Source organism: Mastomys coucha, unplaced genomic scaffold (assembly GCF_008632895.1).
Source record: "Mastomys coucha isolate ucsf_1 unplaced genomic scaffold, UCSF_Mcou_1 pScaffold20, whole genome shotgun sequence".
Lineage (NCBI taxonomy): Eukaryota > Metazoa > Chordata > Mammalia > Rodentia > Muridae > Mastomys > Mastomys coucha.
This window is the reverse complement of record NW_022196903.1, coordinates 70,901,278-70,913,311: the sequence shown is the minus strand read 5'-3', so window position 1 is coordinate 70,913,311 and position 12,034 is coordinate 70,901,278. Positions and strand designations below refer to the sequence as shown.

The 12,034-nt window shown below is 43.7% G+C and overlaps 2 protein-coding genes across 5 annotated transcripts in view; one reads left to right on the top strand and one right to left on the bottom strand.

Annotated features, from left to right (window-relative positions):
- The window catches only part of Ctnna2 (catenin alpha 2), a 1,113,581-nt gene that overhangs the window by 741,782 nt on the left and 359,765 nt on the right, over nt 1-12,034 (top strand). The gene's annotated exons all lie outside the window — the stretch shown is intronic.
- Lrrtm1 (leucine rich repeat transmembrane neuronal 1) lies at nt 4,987-8,108 on the bottom strand. 2 transcript variants are annotated; one of them, XM_031382235.1, is made up of 2 exons: nt 7,271-8,108; nt 4,987-6,996 (listed from the first exon to the last, which is right to left on the bottom strand). In XM_031382235.1, exon 2 carries the CDS (start codon nt 6,935-6,937, stop codon nt 5,366-5,368), a length of 1,572 nt encoding a protein of 523 aa, XP_031238095.1. In that variant the 5' UTR covers nt 6,938-6,996; nt 7,271-8,108; the 3' UTR covers nt 4,987-5,365. The 2 variants fall into 2 exon arrangements, with proteins under 2 accessions (XP_031238095.1, XP_031238094.1); XM_031382234.1 differs by having other exon boundaries at nt 7,275-8,107.

The following is a 12,034-nucleotide window of genomic DNA, read 5'->3' as shown; positions in this document are numbered from 1 at the left end:
AGAGAGAGAGAGAGAGAGAGAAAGAGAGAGAGAGAGTTTGTGTGTCACATGTAAATTTATCTCTGCTTGAGAGACAATAGCCAGCATAGACACATAATCAATGGTTACCAAGTAAGAAATGTGAGGGCATCTCTAGCAGTAACAGATGGAAGACTAGGCTTTTTCTTCTCTAAGTTACACCTTCTGGTAAGAGACTGGCCTGGATAATTACTGTTCTTTGGACATCATCTGAATGTCTCTTCTGGTGACAGGGTTTCACGCGACTCACCTACTGATGGATAGACATAAAAGGTTATAGCCACAATTTCTGTATTTGCTCACCCCACCTATGACATTCATTAAGGATGTGTTTAGCATTCAACCAGGATATATTGGCAAATAGACTTTCTATACAGTCTAGGCTCTTTAGTGGGTATAAAAGTAGAGAAAACAACTGTCTAAGGAAAATAATCTGTGTACTTTAAAAAGCCAGCAGAGTGGACAGCAGCACTCCTCAGCATCTTGGACCCTTTGTACTTTGTATAAGATTCTTGATCTATGTAAGCCTCAGGTTCCTCTTGAAAAGGTATGGTTGCCTGCACATTGCATATTAAGAGCGTGGAAAAAGAAGGTAGTACCCATGCCAAGAAAGCATTCAGCAAATACTCTTCTTTACATCTCTTTTGCTTCTCTGTGTTAATCATTAAGGATTTATCCTTCAGGACCTACACACACACACACACACACACACACACACACACACTACAAAATGCCTAAGGTATTTAGTAATTGTGTCCATTGAGTGGATGGCTATGATTCCCGGTAGGAAGTTAGGATTTTATCTACTGAATTTCACAGAAAAAAAAATACAGACAGAAGCATTTGAAATAATTCTAAAGTAAGTATATTTCCTAATCCTGAAGTGGAAGAAGATGCTTTCAAAAGGATGCAATGTCATTTCTAGCTCTAACCACTAGAAAGCAGGAGTGTACTCTGTGTGGCATGAGGAGCCCGGGGGTTCTCTAGGCTGCAAAGCCTCAGCCAGCTCAGGTACAGTATTTGAAACCTACATCAACCATCAGTCCTTTGTACTTTATTTATGACTGATTTTATCACATTTTCTCCCAAATCACAACTTGATCATAGAATAAGGACAGTAATTTGTGGTACAGGGTAATTGTGTAATATGCTCCTATCTTGTCTTGTATAAATGACTATACATGCACATGTGTGCTTCTAGAAATGAAATGTATACATTCATATAGATAGACATATATGTGTGTATTCCTCAATGTATTTCTCAATGTTTTTCAATATATGTTTGTAGAATATGTTTAATAGTCATATTCTACCTGAATTCATGGAGTTTGAAATCCATTAATAGCCAGCTCAACTCAATTACCATAAGCACCAATCCAATACGTCTTTGTCTTCACTACAAGAAAGCACCCTGATACTCATTCTCCAAAACATTTGCAAAATTGTTATCATTTTTCTCAAAGAGGAAGCATCTGATGAGTTTTATTTCACCAGATCCAATGATCCAGGGGTGCCCAGTGTCACTTGGCCATGCCAGAGAATATGGCATCAAACTTGCAGACAAGTTGACTAATTCTAATCAGAAACACAGGTGGCCCCAAAGCCCGCCAATGAACTGTGTGCAGTTGTTTGGGAAACTGGAGAGGAATAACAAGTGGTGTTTGCCCCTCTAATTACACAGCCTCATAAATGTGTGGCTGCTGCTAAATCACACCAAATGTCTTCTGCCTCTGTAAGAGCAAAGGCAGAGTGCTCTTATGCACTGTGAAGCCTGGGAGAATACTTTAAGCAAGCTATCTGTTCAACCTTTTACAGGAATCGTGTTTTCCTTGTGGTAGAAACTTTATAGTGTAAGGAGTGTGTGATCTTTTGTGGAGTCTGTGGTCCCACTAGGCAGACTGAAGGCTAAGAGTCAGGAGCCATCTCTCCTTTGTGTATCGGTCTAAGATGAGTTTCCCTGAACCCAGTTTTCTGGCACAACTTAAAGATCTACTGGGGCTAAGACCTGTATGAGAAAGTGCCATTTGTCATTTGAAAACACTTATTTTTCCTGTATAAATATTTTCTTAAAGCCTCTATACGATTGCTGAACCTTAATCAGTACTTGGAAAGTACTGAAAGGCAGGGTTAATCCATCACAATGCTCACGATGTAGCCTTGAACTCTTTACAGAGAGCACAAGATGAGATTAGCATCCTCTGTGGGAAGAACAAATAGGGATGGGAAAAAGGACTACACCTTTAAAAATTAAATTCTCTTTTAAATGTGTAGCAGATTGCTTAGAGGGGTCACAGCAAGATTCGTGAAGCTTAGAGATAAATTAATTTGAAGAATAAAAGATTCCAAGTATCATAAAACCTTAGTTAAAACTAGCATTCTCTCTTATATTTAGCTTCTCTCCCTTTGCCCTTCTTGACAGCCAGAATCAGTGAACCAGGTATCCATGGGAGTGATATCCTTGTTTGTGTGGAGTACACTTGTTTGCCTACAGTGGAATGGAGCTGGTCAGGCATTATTTGCTCTGAAAATTATTAATGTCTGATTTCACTTTTCGAGATTTTTCATTTGATTTACAAGGTCTTAAGGTATCCTAAATACATAATGATCTCTCATGGAATAGTAGGACAGCACGGAAAAAACATTATTATTCCTACTTTCGTAGTTATGTTGGGAAAGAAAAGGAATTGGGAGATATTTTAGGATACAGCTTAACTGTAGATGCCAATGTAAGTATGTGGGGGATGGAGGGACACTGTAGTTGTAATACCTGCCCCAAAGGCTTGCTTCTAGAAGCAAAATTCATATAAGCACACTAACACTGATGCACTGAGATAGATCACCCTGTGGCACTAAATTCCTATGGTCTCCCTGTGAAGAGGTGACATTAACAGGAGCCCTACTTCAGTGACCACAGTGCTGTAATTTAAAAAGAAAGAAAGAAAGAGGGGGGAGGGATCAAGGAAAAACAGAAAGAAGGGACAAAAAGGAAAGAAAGAAAAATAAAATAAACATCATGCTTCTGCCAGAGGAAGTGGTCTTAGTAAGGTTCAATTGCTGGTATTAGAGATACCAGACACATCCCTACTCCTACCCCCTCAGTGTTAATCTGCTTACAAAGGCAATTCAGCACCATCATGCTTAAACCAAACCCTAAATCCCATCCTTAAAGTTATCAAATAAAGCACCTTTCTTCTACAATATTCACAATCTGAACAAGTGTTAAGAACATGGTATGTACCATAAAATCCAGTTATTATAAAGCAATCCAAAGTGAAGTTTTTTGGTCAGGGGTGAATTGGTGTGTGTGTGTGTGTGTGTATGTGTGTGTGTGTGTGTGTGTGTGTGTGTGTGTGTGTGTGTAAAGCTATTGCCTAGGCTTAGCTTACATGTTAAATATATTTTCAGAATATTTCTTTTGAAAGAGTCTTTTGTAAGCCATATTTTTAAGCATATTGGTTTCTTCAGTGATAGAAGACAAATCTATCACTAATCCTTAGCTTAAGTAAACCTTCTGCTAATATTAGGGTGCATTTGAAAAATCAGGGTTTTTCTCTTTAGGTTAGTAATTAGGTACATTTGCATTTTGAGGGATGGAGCTGTGAGTTTAAGCCCCCTCACCCCCAGTCTTGATTACTGCTATGTGTACTTTTCTCTTGAAAAGAAGACAAGGGATAATAAAAGGAAAATGTAGTGCTTTAGTATCAGTTAGAAGGGTACTGTGGGGGAATGTTGGTCCAGTTGTTGTCATCTGCTGCCTCTGATCGTGTGTTTCAATTCTACATCTTATTACATTGTTAGGTGGTTAAAAAAAATCCATCAATACACTTCTGCCCTCTTGCCCTTCTCAGAACCCACCTAACAGCCACGAGCCCCACCTCCTCGCTCTTTAGTTCAGTAAAAAGAATATGTGGTCAGTAAAGGAACCCTTAAAGCCTTTGAGGGACTGGGAAGGGGCTATCAGTCTTAGAAACATATAATAATAGTAATAATAATAATAATAATAATAATAATAATAATAATTGTAATAATAATAATAATAAAGGTGTAAAAACAGGGAACACACACACCACATAAGAGGACCATCTGAGAGGAGGTAGCCTTCCTGTTCTGGGTTAACAAATTCTTCCCATATTTGTATTATGCAAGCACAGGGATAAAGAGGGATGCCTCCCACCTCACCCTCAAGGTTGTATACCAAGTCAGGACTGAAATTTTCTCACTACAAGTCATTACCCAAGGGGGATTCCTGAGTCAGGGTTTTCTCTCTCCTCACTGTAACTCCTAAGATGAGGCTTGCAGCAGCCTTAGCTCCAGGATCCTGTTTTAGTGTTGAACATTGATCTCTCTCTCTCTTCCTCCCTCTCTCTCTCTCTCTCTCTCTCTCTCTCTCTCTCTCTCTCTCTCTCTCTCTCTCTCTCTCTCTCTCTCTGTCTCTCAGGCTGAAAGATTCTCTCCTTGACGTGGTGAGAGGGGATGATAAAGAGCACAGATCATCATTACTAATTCTGAGTAAAGGACATGGGAGAACTAAGACCAAATATCAAGTGGAATTTGATGGGGGAAATCTTGAGCTGATTTGAAAGGGGGGAAACCCTTTCAAACTGTGAAGTATTGCCTTTAAAAAGCCATTTGCAGTGATCTGGCCAACATCTCTGATTTCTACCTTAGAGTCCAAGAAATGATGCCCCAGTCTTCCCTCACCTGTCACTTTAAAGTAGCCCACTCCTCAGGCTATACTATAAAGGGTCTTCCAGGCTTGAACCTTACTTGTGAAGATAAAATTACATAGATAAGCTTTCTTCATTTGCCCTTCTCATCATTTCAAATAGAACCTGACGATTTTGCTCCATGATTTCTGTTTTTTTTTTATTCCCCACCTCCCACAATCCCACCTACATCCCAAAGGAACTTCAACCCTGCTTCTACAGTAAGACAGGTAGCAGTTCATTTAAGTTCCACCAGTCTGTAGAAACTGTAAATGCTATTTTATTTTAAACGTTTTTAGTTTACAAAAAAAAAATCAATGATTGGTACCTTTTTTAACACTCTCAGATTCCTGAATATGGACAGATCTTCAAAAGGAGGAAGAAGTTCTCATATGAAATTTAAGACAGACTGTCCTGAAGATTATGGGGTGGGATTTTTTTGTTGTGTTTTATTTCAGGATTTTTGTTTGTTTGTTTGTTTTTAAGACACATAAAGCTAAAATGTCAAGTCTCTGGGAGAGATCCCCTTACAGTTTCAGTCAACAAATCAGAGCGCAGAGGAGACCAGTCCTGGTGTCCGCTGGCCCGCCCGGCTGCCCAGGCGTATTTGGTAGCGCATGGGTTGGGAGCCTCTGGGACAGTCACACCTCGCATTCCCTCGCAGGCTGCTGGTGACAGGTACAGGAGCCGTACTCGTTGATGATAACCAGGGCCCCCTCGATGTGGTTGGGTTTGTAATCAACATAGTATTCCTGGGCAGACATAGCAGCCATCTGATGCATGGTCTGTTTCTGCTTCTGCTTCCTGCGCTGCGTGACAAAGCACTGTCTGAGCTGCCTGAGGCTGGCTGGGAAACACTTCCAGGAGACGTAGAGTACGAGGACCACGATGAGGAAGGAGAAGATGAGGGCCATTGTGCCCGTGACCACTTTGTGGATTTGCACAGCATTCTCTGCGTGCTCGCCGCCGGGGAGAGCCACGGTGATGGGCTCAAGCGTGCCATCGTGCAGCCCCTCCCCACCGTCCACCAGAGTCGTGGCTGAGCTCTCTGGGGGCGTGAGGTCACTGCGGTTAGTGACGGCCGCCGACAGGAGGTGGCCGCTGGTGGGCTCGGCCCCATCCTCGCACAGGTGGAAAGCATACACTGCATCCAAGACGTCCTCGCCCTGTGCGTACTCCGGGCTGGCGCACTGCAAGTTAGCATCGTAACGTCCCTGGAAGTTGCTGAGCCAGGAAGCCAGGGCACACACGTTGCGCCCGCAGTCCCACAGGTTCCCGGCCAGAGTGATGCTTGTTAGGGACTTCCAGGAGTTGAGGATACGGGGCTCAATGTAGGTGAGGCGGTTGGAGTCCAGCTGCAGGGACTGCAGGTAGGGCACGGTCTCGAACACATGGGGCTCCATGTATTCGATCTCGTTCCCGGACAAGTCCATTTTCTCCAAATTCCAAACCCAGTCGAGAGAGCTGACCACAATGGCAACCTTATTCCGCCTCAGGCAGAGCGAGTGCAGGGAGATGAGGCGCGGGAAATGGGCGAAGTTCACCTTGATCAAGTCGTTATGCTCCAGGTGTAGCTCTGTGAGCTTGAACAAGCCGGCGAAAGAGTTGCGCGCCAGACTCTTGAGCTGATTGTATCCAATGTCGAGAAACTTGAGGCTGCGGCAGTCCTGAAAGATGCGCACCGGCACGAATTGGATGGCATTGGCCCGCATGTGGAGGGTGGTGAGCTTCCGCAGCCCGTGGAAGAGATCGGGAGCTAGCGCCTGCAGCTTGTTATAGGACAGGTCCACGCTGCGCAGGTTGGGCATGGGCCGAAAGGTGGTGTTGGCCAGTTCAGTGATCTGGTTGGAACTCAGCGTGAGTTCCTTAACTCGGCGCAGTTTCTGAAAGGCGTCCCCCTGCACCGAGCAGATGTGATTGTGATCCAAATACAGCCACGTGAGCTGCATTAACCCTGTGAACTGGCCGGCGCGCAGCTCCGTGAGGCTGTTGTAGCGCAAAGACAAGCCCAGCAGGCCGGACAGGTTGTGGGGCGCCTCGGTTAGGTTGAGCGCCTCGCAGTACAGCAGCCGCCCCTCGCACCGACACTGCCCCGGGCATCCGCTGGGGGCGGCGGGCAGCATCTGAAAGCAGGCCCCCAGCAGACACAAGACCACCCCTGAGGGCCTCCTCAGCAGCCAGTGTAGACAGAGGCCGAGTAGCAGGAAATCCATTAGCGAGAATCTTTCCAGAGAGACTGGAGAATGTCCATTGGAAGCGCTGGGTCAGAAATCTATATCATATTTTATTCCGAGGGAGAGGAGAGGGAGGGGGAGGGGGGAGAAAGGGACAAAAAAAAATCAAATCAATATAGAAAAATGCAGAAGGAAGCCCCCCTCCCTAGAGCCACACGTTCACCTCTAAGCATGCAGAAAGCCGGGCGGCATACAAAGTTCACAGCCACGGAAAGATCAAAGCCGGGGTAATGCGGTCCATGTTAGATGCGGCAGCAAAGGGAGGAAAAAATTTTTTCTTCTGGAAAGAATTTAATTAAAAAAGTGTCTTACCCACCCTTTTCCAGCGAGTGACAACCTCCATTCAGCTGCTCCCTTTGTGTGTAGGCTAATTATATGCAGGGCGAGAGAAGACCCCTCTGTGTTTCCCGAGGCAGCCCTGCTCCGCGGCCGGAGGATCTGGCAGACGCACAATGTCTCACTTTGCTGCTGCGCTCCGGGGCTGCAGGGGCGGTCGGCAAGGCGGGGAGGCGACTTCTAGGACCCGCAAGTTTCCCAACTACGTGCCGGGAGCCCGGGCTTCTCGCCTTCCTGCCTCGGTCCCCCTTTTTTTTCCTCTGCAGTTGAGACTGTGACGTGGTTGGGGGGTTGAGGGAAAAAATCAACTCCAAACTCGGGGCTCGAGACTTCCCAGGAATTGACAGTGTGGAGAATGTCATCGGCAATGACCACCGCGAATCGAAGCCACCTTGGAGTCCGGGTTGGAGAACGCCTGCCATTCGTGTCCCGGGCAGCTGCGGAAACCTGGCCGGCTCATGCTTTGCGGAGCGCAGAGCAGCGCCCGGCTCCTTCCCTCCTCCGAGGAGTGTGCGCGAGCCTGCACCGGCACCGACTGCTCACTGAGTGTCGTAAGCTGCTCGCGATTGTGCGTCTTCTCCGAGCACCTCCAACACCGGCAGATTGAAAAGGGGTGGGCAGAAAACCAACATTTTTTTTTTAAACCAAGCCGCTAAAGTAATATATGTTCTTTGATGAAATGAAAAACACTCTCCGCTTTTTTTCTTTTTCTTTTTCTTTTTGTATATATTTGCTGACCGAAAATAAAAAGAAGAGGGGGGTGGGGTAAAAAACATCATCAATGACAAGATATATCTAAATGAGGGACTAACATATTCACCCCCCTCCCCACACCGCCAACCTTTCTTTGGGGATATATCCCCCTCTGTTCAACTGCCTACGCATAACAGATACGTAGGACTCTGTAGAGCAATCAACATTTGTTTCTTTGCTTTCCAAAAGCAACTTGAGAGGAGACACAAGAAGGCTGGAATTTAGGGTTTGGTTCTGACAGTCTCAGTCTCTCTCCCTCCCCTTCCCTCCTCTGCCCTCCCCTCCCTTCCCCTCCCCTCCCCTTCCCTCCCTTCCCCTCTCCTTTCCCCTCTCCTCCCTTCCCCATACTCTCCTCTGCTTTGCTAGCACTAACTACCCTTCTACATGGAGCTGGCCGTTTTCAGGTTTTGCTGGGGGATTGCTTTCCAAGCCCACTCTGTTGGAAAAGCCTTCTGAGTCCGGATGGTGTGAGAAAGCTGCAGTCAGACACATTCAGTCTGTGTACTCAGAAACTGCTGAAGCTCCTACTGGGGCTCACCCAGTCTACACCCTCTACATGGAGCACACTGCTTTCAAGGATAAAGATGCTGTTGTATGACATGGGAGAGCCTATCATTGACATGTGCTGTTTATGGTAGTTGCATCTAACCCCCTGGAGAATGTACTAGACAATGTATAGAGAAGAGGTATTTCAAAGGAAAAGGAAGCCTTTTTCGCATCCACTCATCCCTGATTCAGTTTTGCTACTCTTGTACAGAATAATTTTACTTTTCTTTTGAATACTAGGGAAAGCCCCTGCTGTGTTTTCTACCTTCATTCCTTTGTAGACAGTAGTCCATATAATGAATAAGCATCCTTCTGGTCACAACCATAACAGATCTACCCTATTGCCACAAACCAATTGGCCATCTGTTTTAAAAAAGAAAAAGAGATCAAAATCTTCAAAGATGGCCAGGTAAGCTAGTATCAGGAGGACTCATGGGTCGAAGTGGACTATTGTCCTCACATCTGTATCATTTCTGCTTCTAATAAACTCCAAGTAAGTGAGCGCTATCTGTCACTACTATGTTGCTAAGAATGATGGTGAGCTGGAATATCTCACAGATTGAGATTGGTCAAGCTACTAGACTGGCCCTTAACAACAAAGTTGAAAAGACAATTTGATAGAATTAAGGTCACCAAAGACAGGTAGCACTTTTTAGGAAAAGTCATATGAATCATCCCATTCTGTATTCCTCTGACATCTGCCCTGGTCATTCATCTCTAAGATGCATCATTTAATTGAAAAGAACACAAATTTGAAATGTCCTAGACATCACATGCTGTCTTAGGAGCTACAGGAGACATGAGAAAATCAACCTTCTCCATTTTGTACATGACGAAACTGAGGCCAGAGACATCTGGGGATTATTCAAGGTCATACACTTACTGTCATAGATAGATCTTTGTTGTTCCTCCTCAGAGCTGTGTTCTTTCTTTGCAAGTCTGGATGGTCAGCTGTCCTCACCCTGCCTCCAACCTAGCTCTGTACTGGGCTCTTGGCACTTCTGCGTTGCTGCAGAACACTTTAACAGACAGAGAAACAATTTCATCATCAAGTGGTTTTACCCCTTGCCAAAACAATTATTCCTGACAGCATGCCGACTGATTGAGCCATAAACTCTAAAGGGTTGGAGGAGCAAGGCTGGGCAGGCTTAGGCAGGGGTAAACAGTGGCCAGCCATTCAGCAAGTACTTTGAGCATAAGACACCCAATCCCCATAGCTGCTAGGAAGAAAATCCTTATAATGCATGCAACTTGGCAGAAGGATGAGAGAGGCTGCCAAATGGGCAAGAAGAGGTCCTACTTTGGATGTCACTTGATTTGTAGAGCTGGTACAGAGAGGCAGAGAAGAGTTGAGGGTTGGCAAAAAAGAAAGAGAATAAAATTAAACATACTGCTTTTATATGTGAGTTTTCTTCTAAGTGTGCCACTCAAAGTGTAGAAGATGCTCCTAGGTGGTAATTATGACCATATATATATATATATATATATATATATATATATATATATAGTTTTCATGTTGTTATCCTGCAAAGAATTTTGTCTGCATGGTATCTTTAAGCCCTTCTCACCTCTAATGTGGCAAGTTGCATCTTTTCTATCCTCTTAAATCTCTTGGCAGAGCTGTATACATTAACAGATTGAAATGAGCTTTATTGAAATTTAGCTATTCTAAGTCTTCTGAGTTGCAGAATTCCAATTTATTATGTATTTAAAGCATACCAGCACTGATTAAATCAATGCAAATTAGGTTAAATAAGAACAACATGAATCAAGTGTTTCAGCAAAGTTGAGTTGAGAAACGACAACTTTTGAGTCACTACAGCAAGTTGACATGGCTCTTTTTTTTCCCAAATTTTCCTTCCATGTTCCTAAGTGCCCAGAATATTGAAATAGGGGAAAAAGAGAAGCATATCTATAAGAAATATAACCCTCAGTTATTTTCTTGTCTTTTTTTCTTTGCTTGTCTTGAGAGAAAGCTTCATTTATCAAGCAGTGAACCGGCCACCATGTTCTTCATCAGGTTTTCTTCGGGGTAATCAAAGATTTATGTTACCCTATGTGTTCTTCATTGTTGGAGAGCTAAAGAGAGGTGTTTTGTATGTCTCTTGATAGTCAGCATGTTTGTGTAGGTAGGAGACTAAGTTCATTCTATTAAGGTAATGTCTTCAATTCTAGAAGCTGGATATTCATTACGGGTACAACGTAAAAACAGCAAGCTGACATGAGGTTAAGAGTGGAGGCCTAGCCCTCCTAGTCTGATGTTAGAAAAGATAAGTATTGAAAACATTTCAGCAAATCAGAAGGAAGTCCAGAGTGTACAGGAGATTCTGTTTGCCAAAGCAAATCTATAACTGAAGAAAGGAAGAAGGGTGGGAACCTGGTGCAGTTAGAGAAGATAGAAGTATACTCTAGAAGAAGGATTGCCAGTTGGTTATTACTTCTCTCTTTGACCTTAAAGTAAACTTTACCAAAAAAAAAAAAAAAAAAAAAAAAAAAAAAAAAAAAAAGCCCTCTCCTGTTTTCTTGGTACTCCATGTGATGTAGGATAAAATAAGTCATATAACCATTACTGCCACTCACTTCATCAAAACTGAAGGTCACCTCCAATTTGTACATTTCAGCGAATAGAACCTATGAATGAAGAGATACAACTAGAAAGATTATGAAATGGGGCTGGAGAGTGGGTAAAGAGCTTCAAAGCAAGCTTGAAGATTTGAATTTAGATCCCCAGCACCCATGTAATATCCATATGTGGTCATCCTTACTGTAGCCCTATCATTGAAAACAGAGACACAAGAAAGGCTTCCTGCCCTTGTATTCTAGAATAAACAGTAAGGTTCAATGAAGATACCCTATTTCAAAGAATAAGGTAGCGAACAAATGTGATGGAGGATGTTATCTCAATTATCAACCCTTGGCCTCTCTATATACCAGTGTTGGTGAGCGCACACACACGCACACACACACACACACAGAGACAGAGACACACACATTTATGAAATCAACCTGTGTTATAATTGTCTTTCCTTTTTTGTCTTTGTCAGTTTTCAAGGAAAGAGAACTTCGAGTAAGGATTTTAATGTTATGCCATTGCTGGTACCAGCCTGGACCTTGATCTTTATGCTGTTGTCTTTAATTTTCAGTAGCAGTGAACCATGGCTTTTCTTTAAAAGGAAACACTTAGAGGAACTGGGGGAGTATGGGAGTCACAGTTGCAAAAGAAGAGAATTAACCTTTTTGTTCTTCTGGGCACACACCACACAGATGGCACTTTATGTAGAGTACCACCCCAGATGCCTGTGGAGCCCATGGGTGAGGACCCTCAGACTTCGCTCAGGAGCCCTAGTTAGTAGAAATAAATTAGAAAGGGGACATTTCCGTATCCACTCCTCTGTTGAGGGACATCTGGGTTGTTTCCAGGTTCTGGCTATTATAAATAAG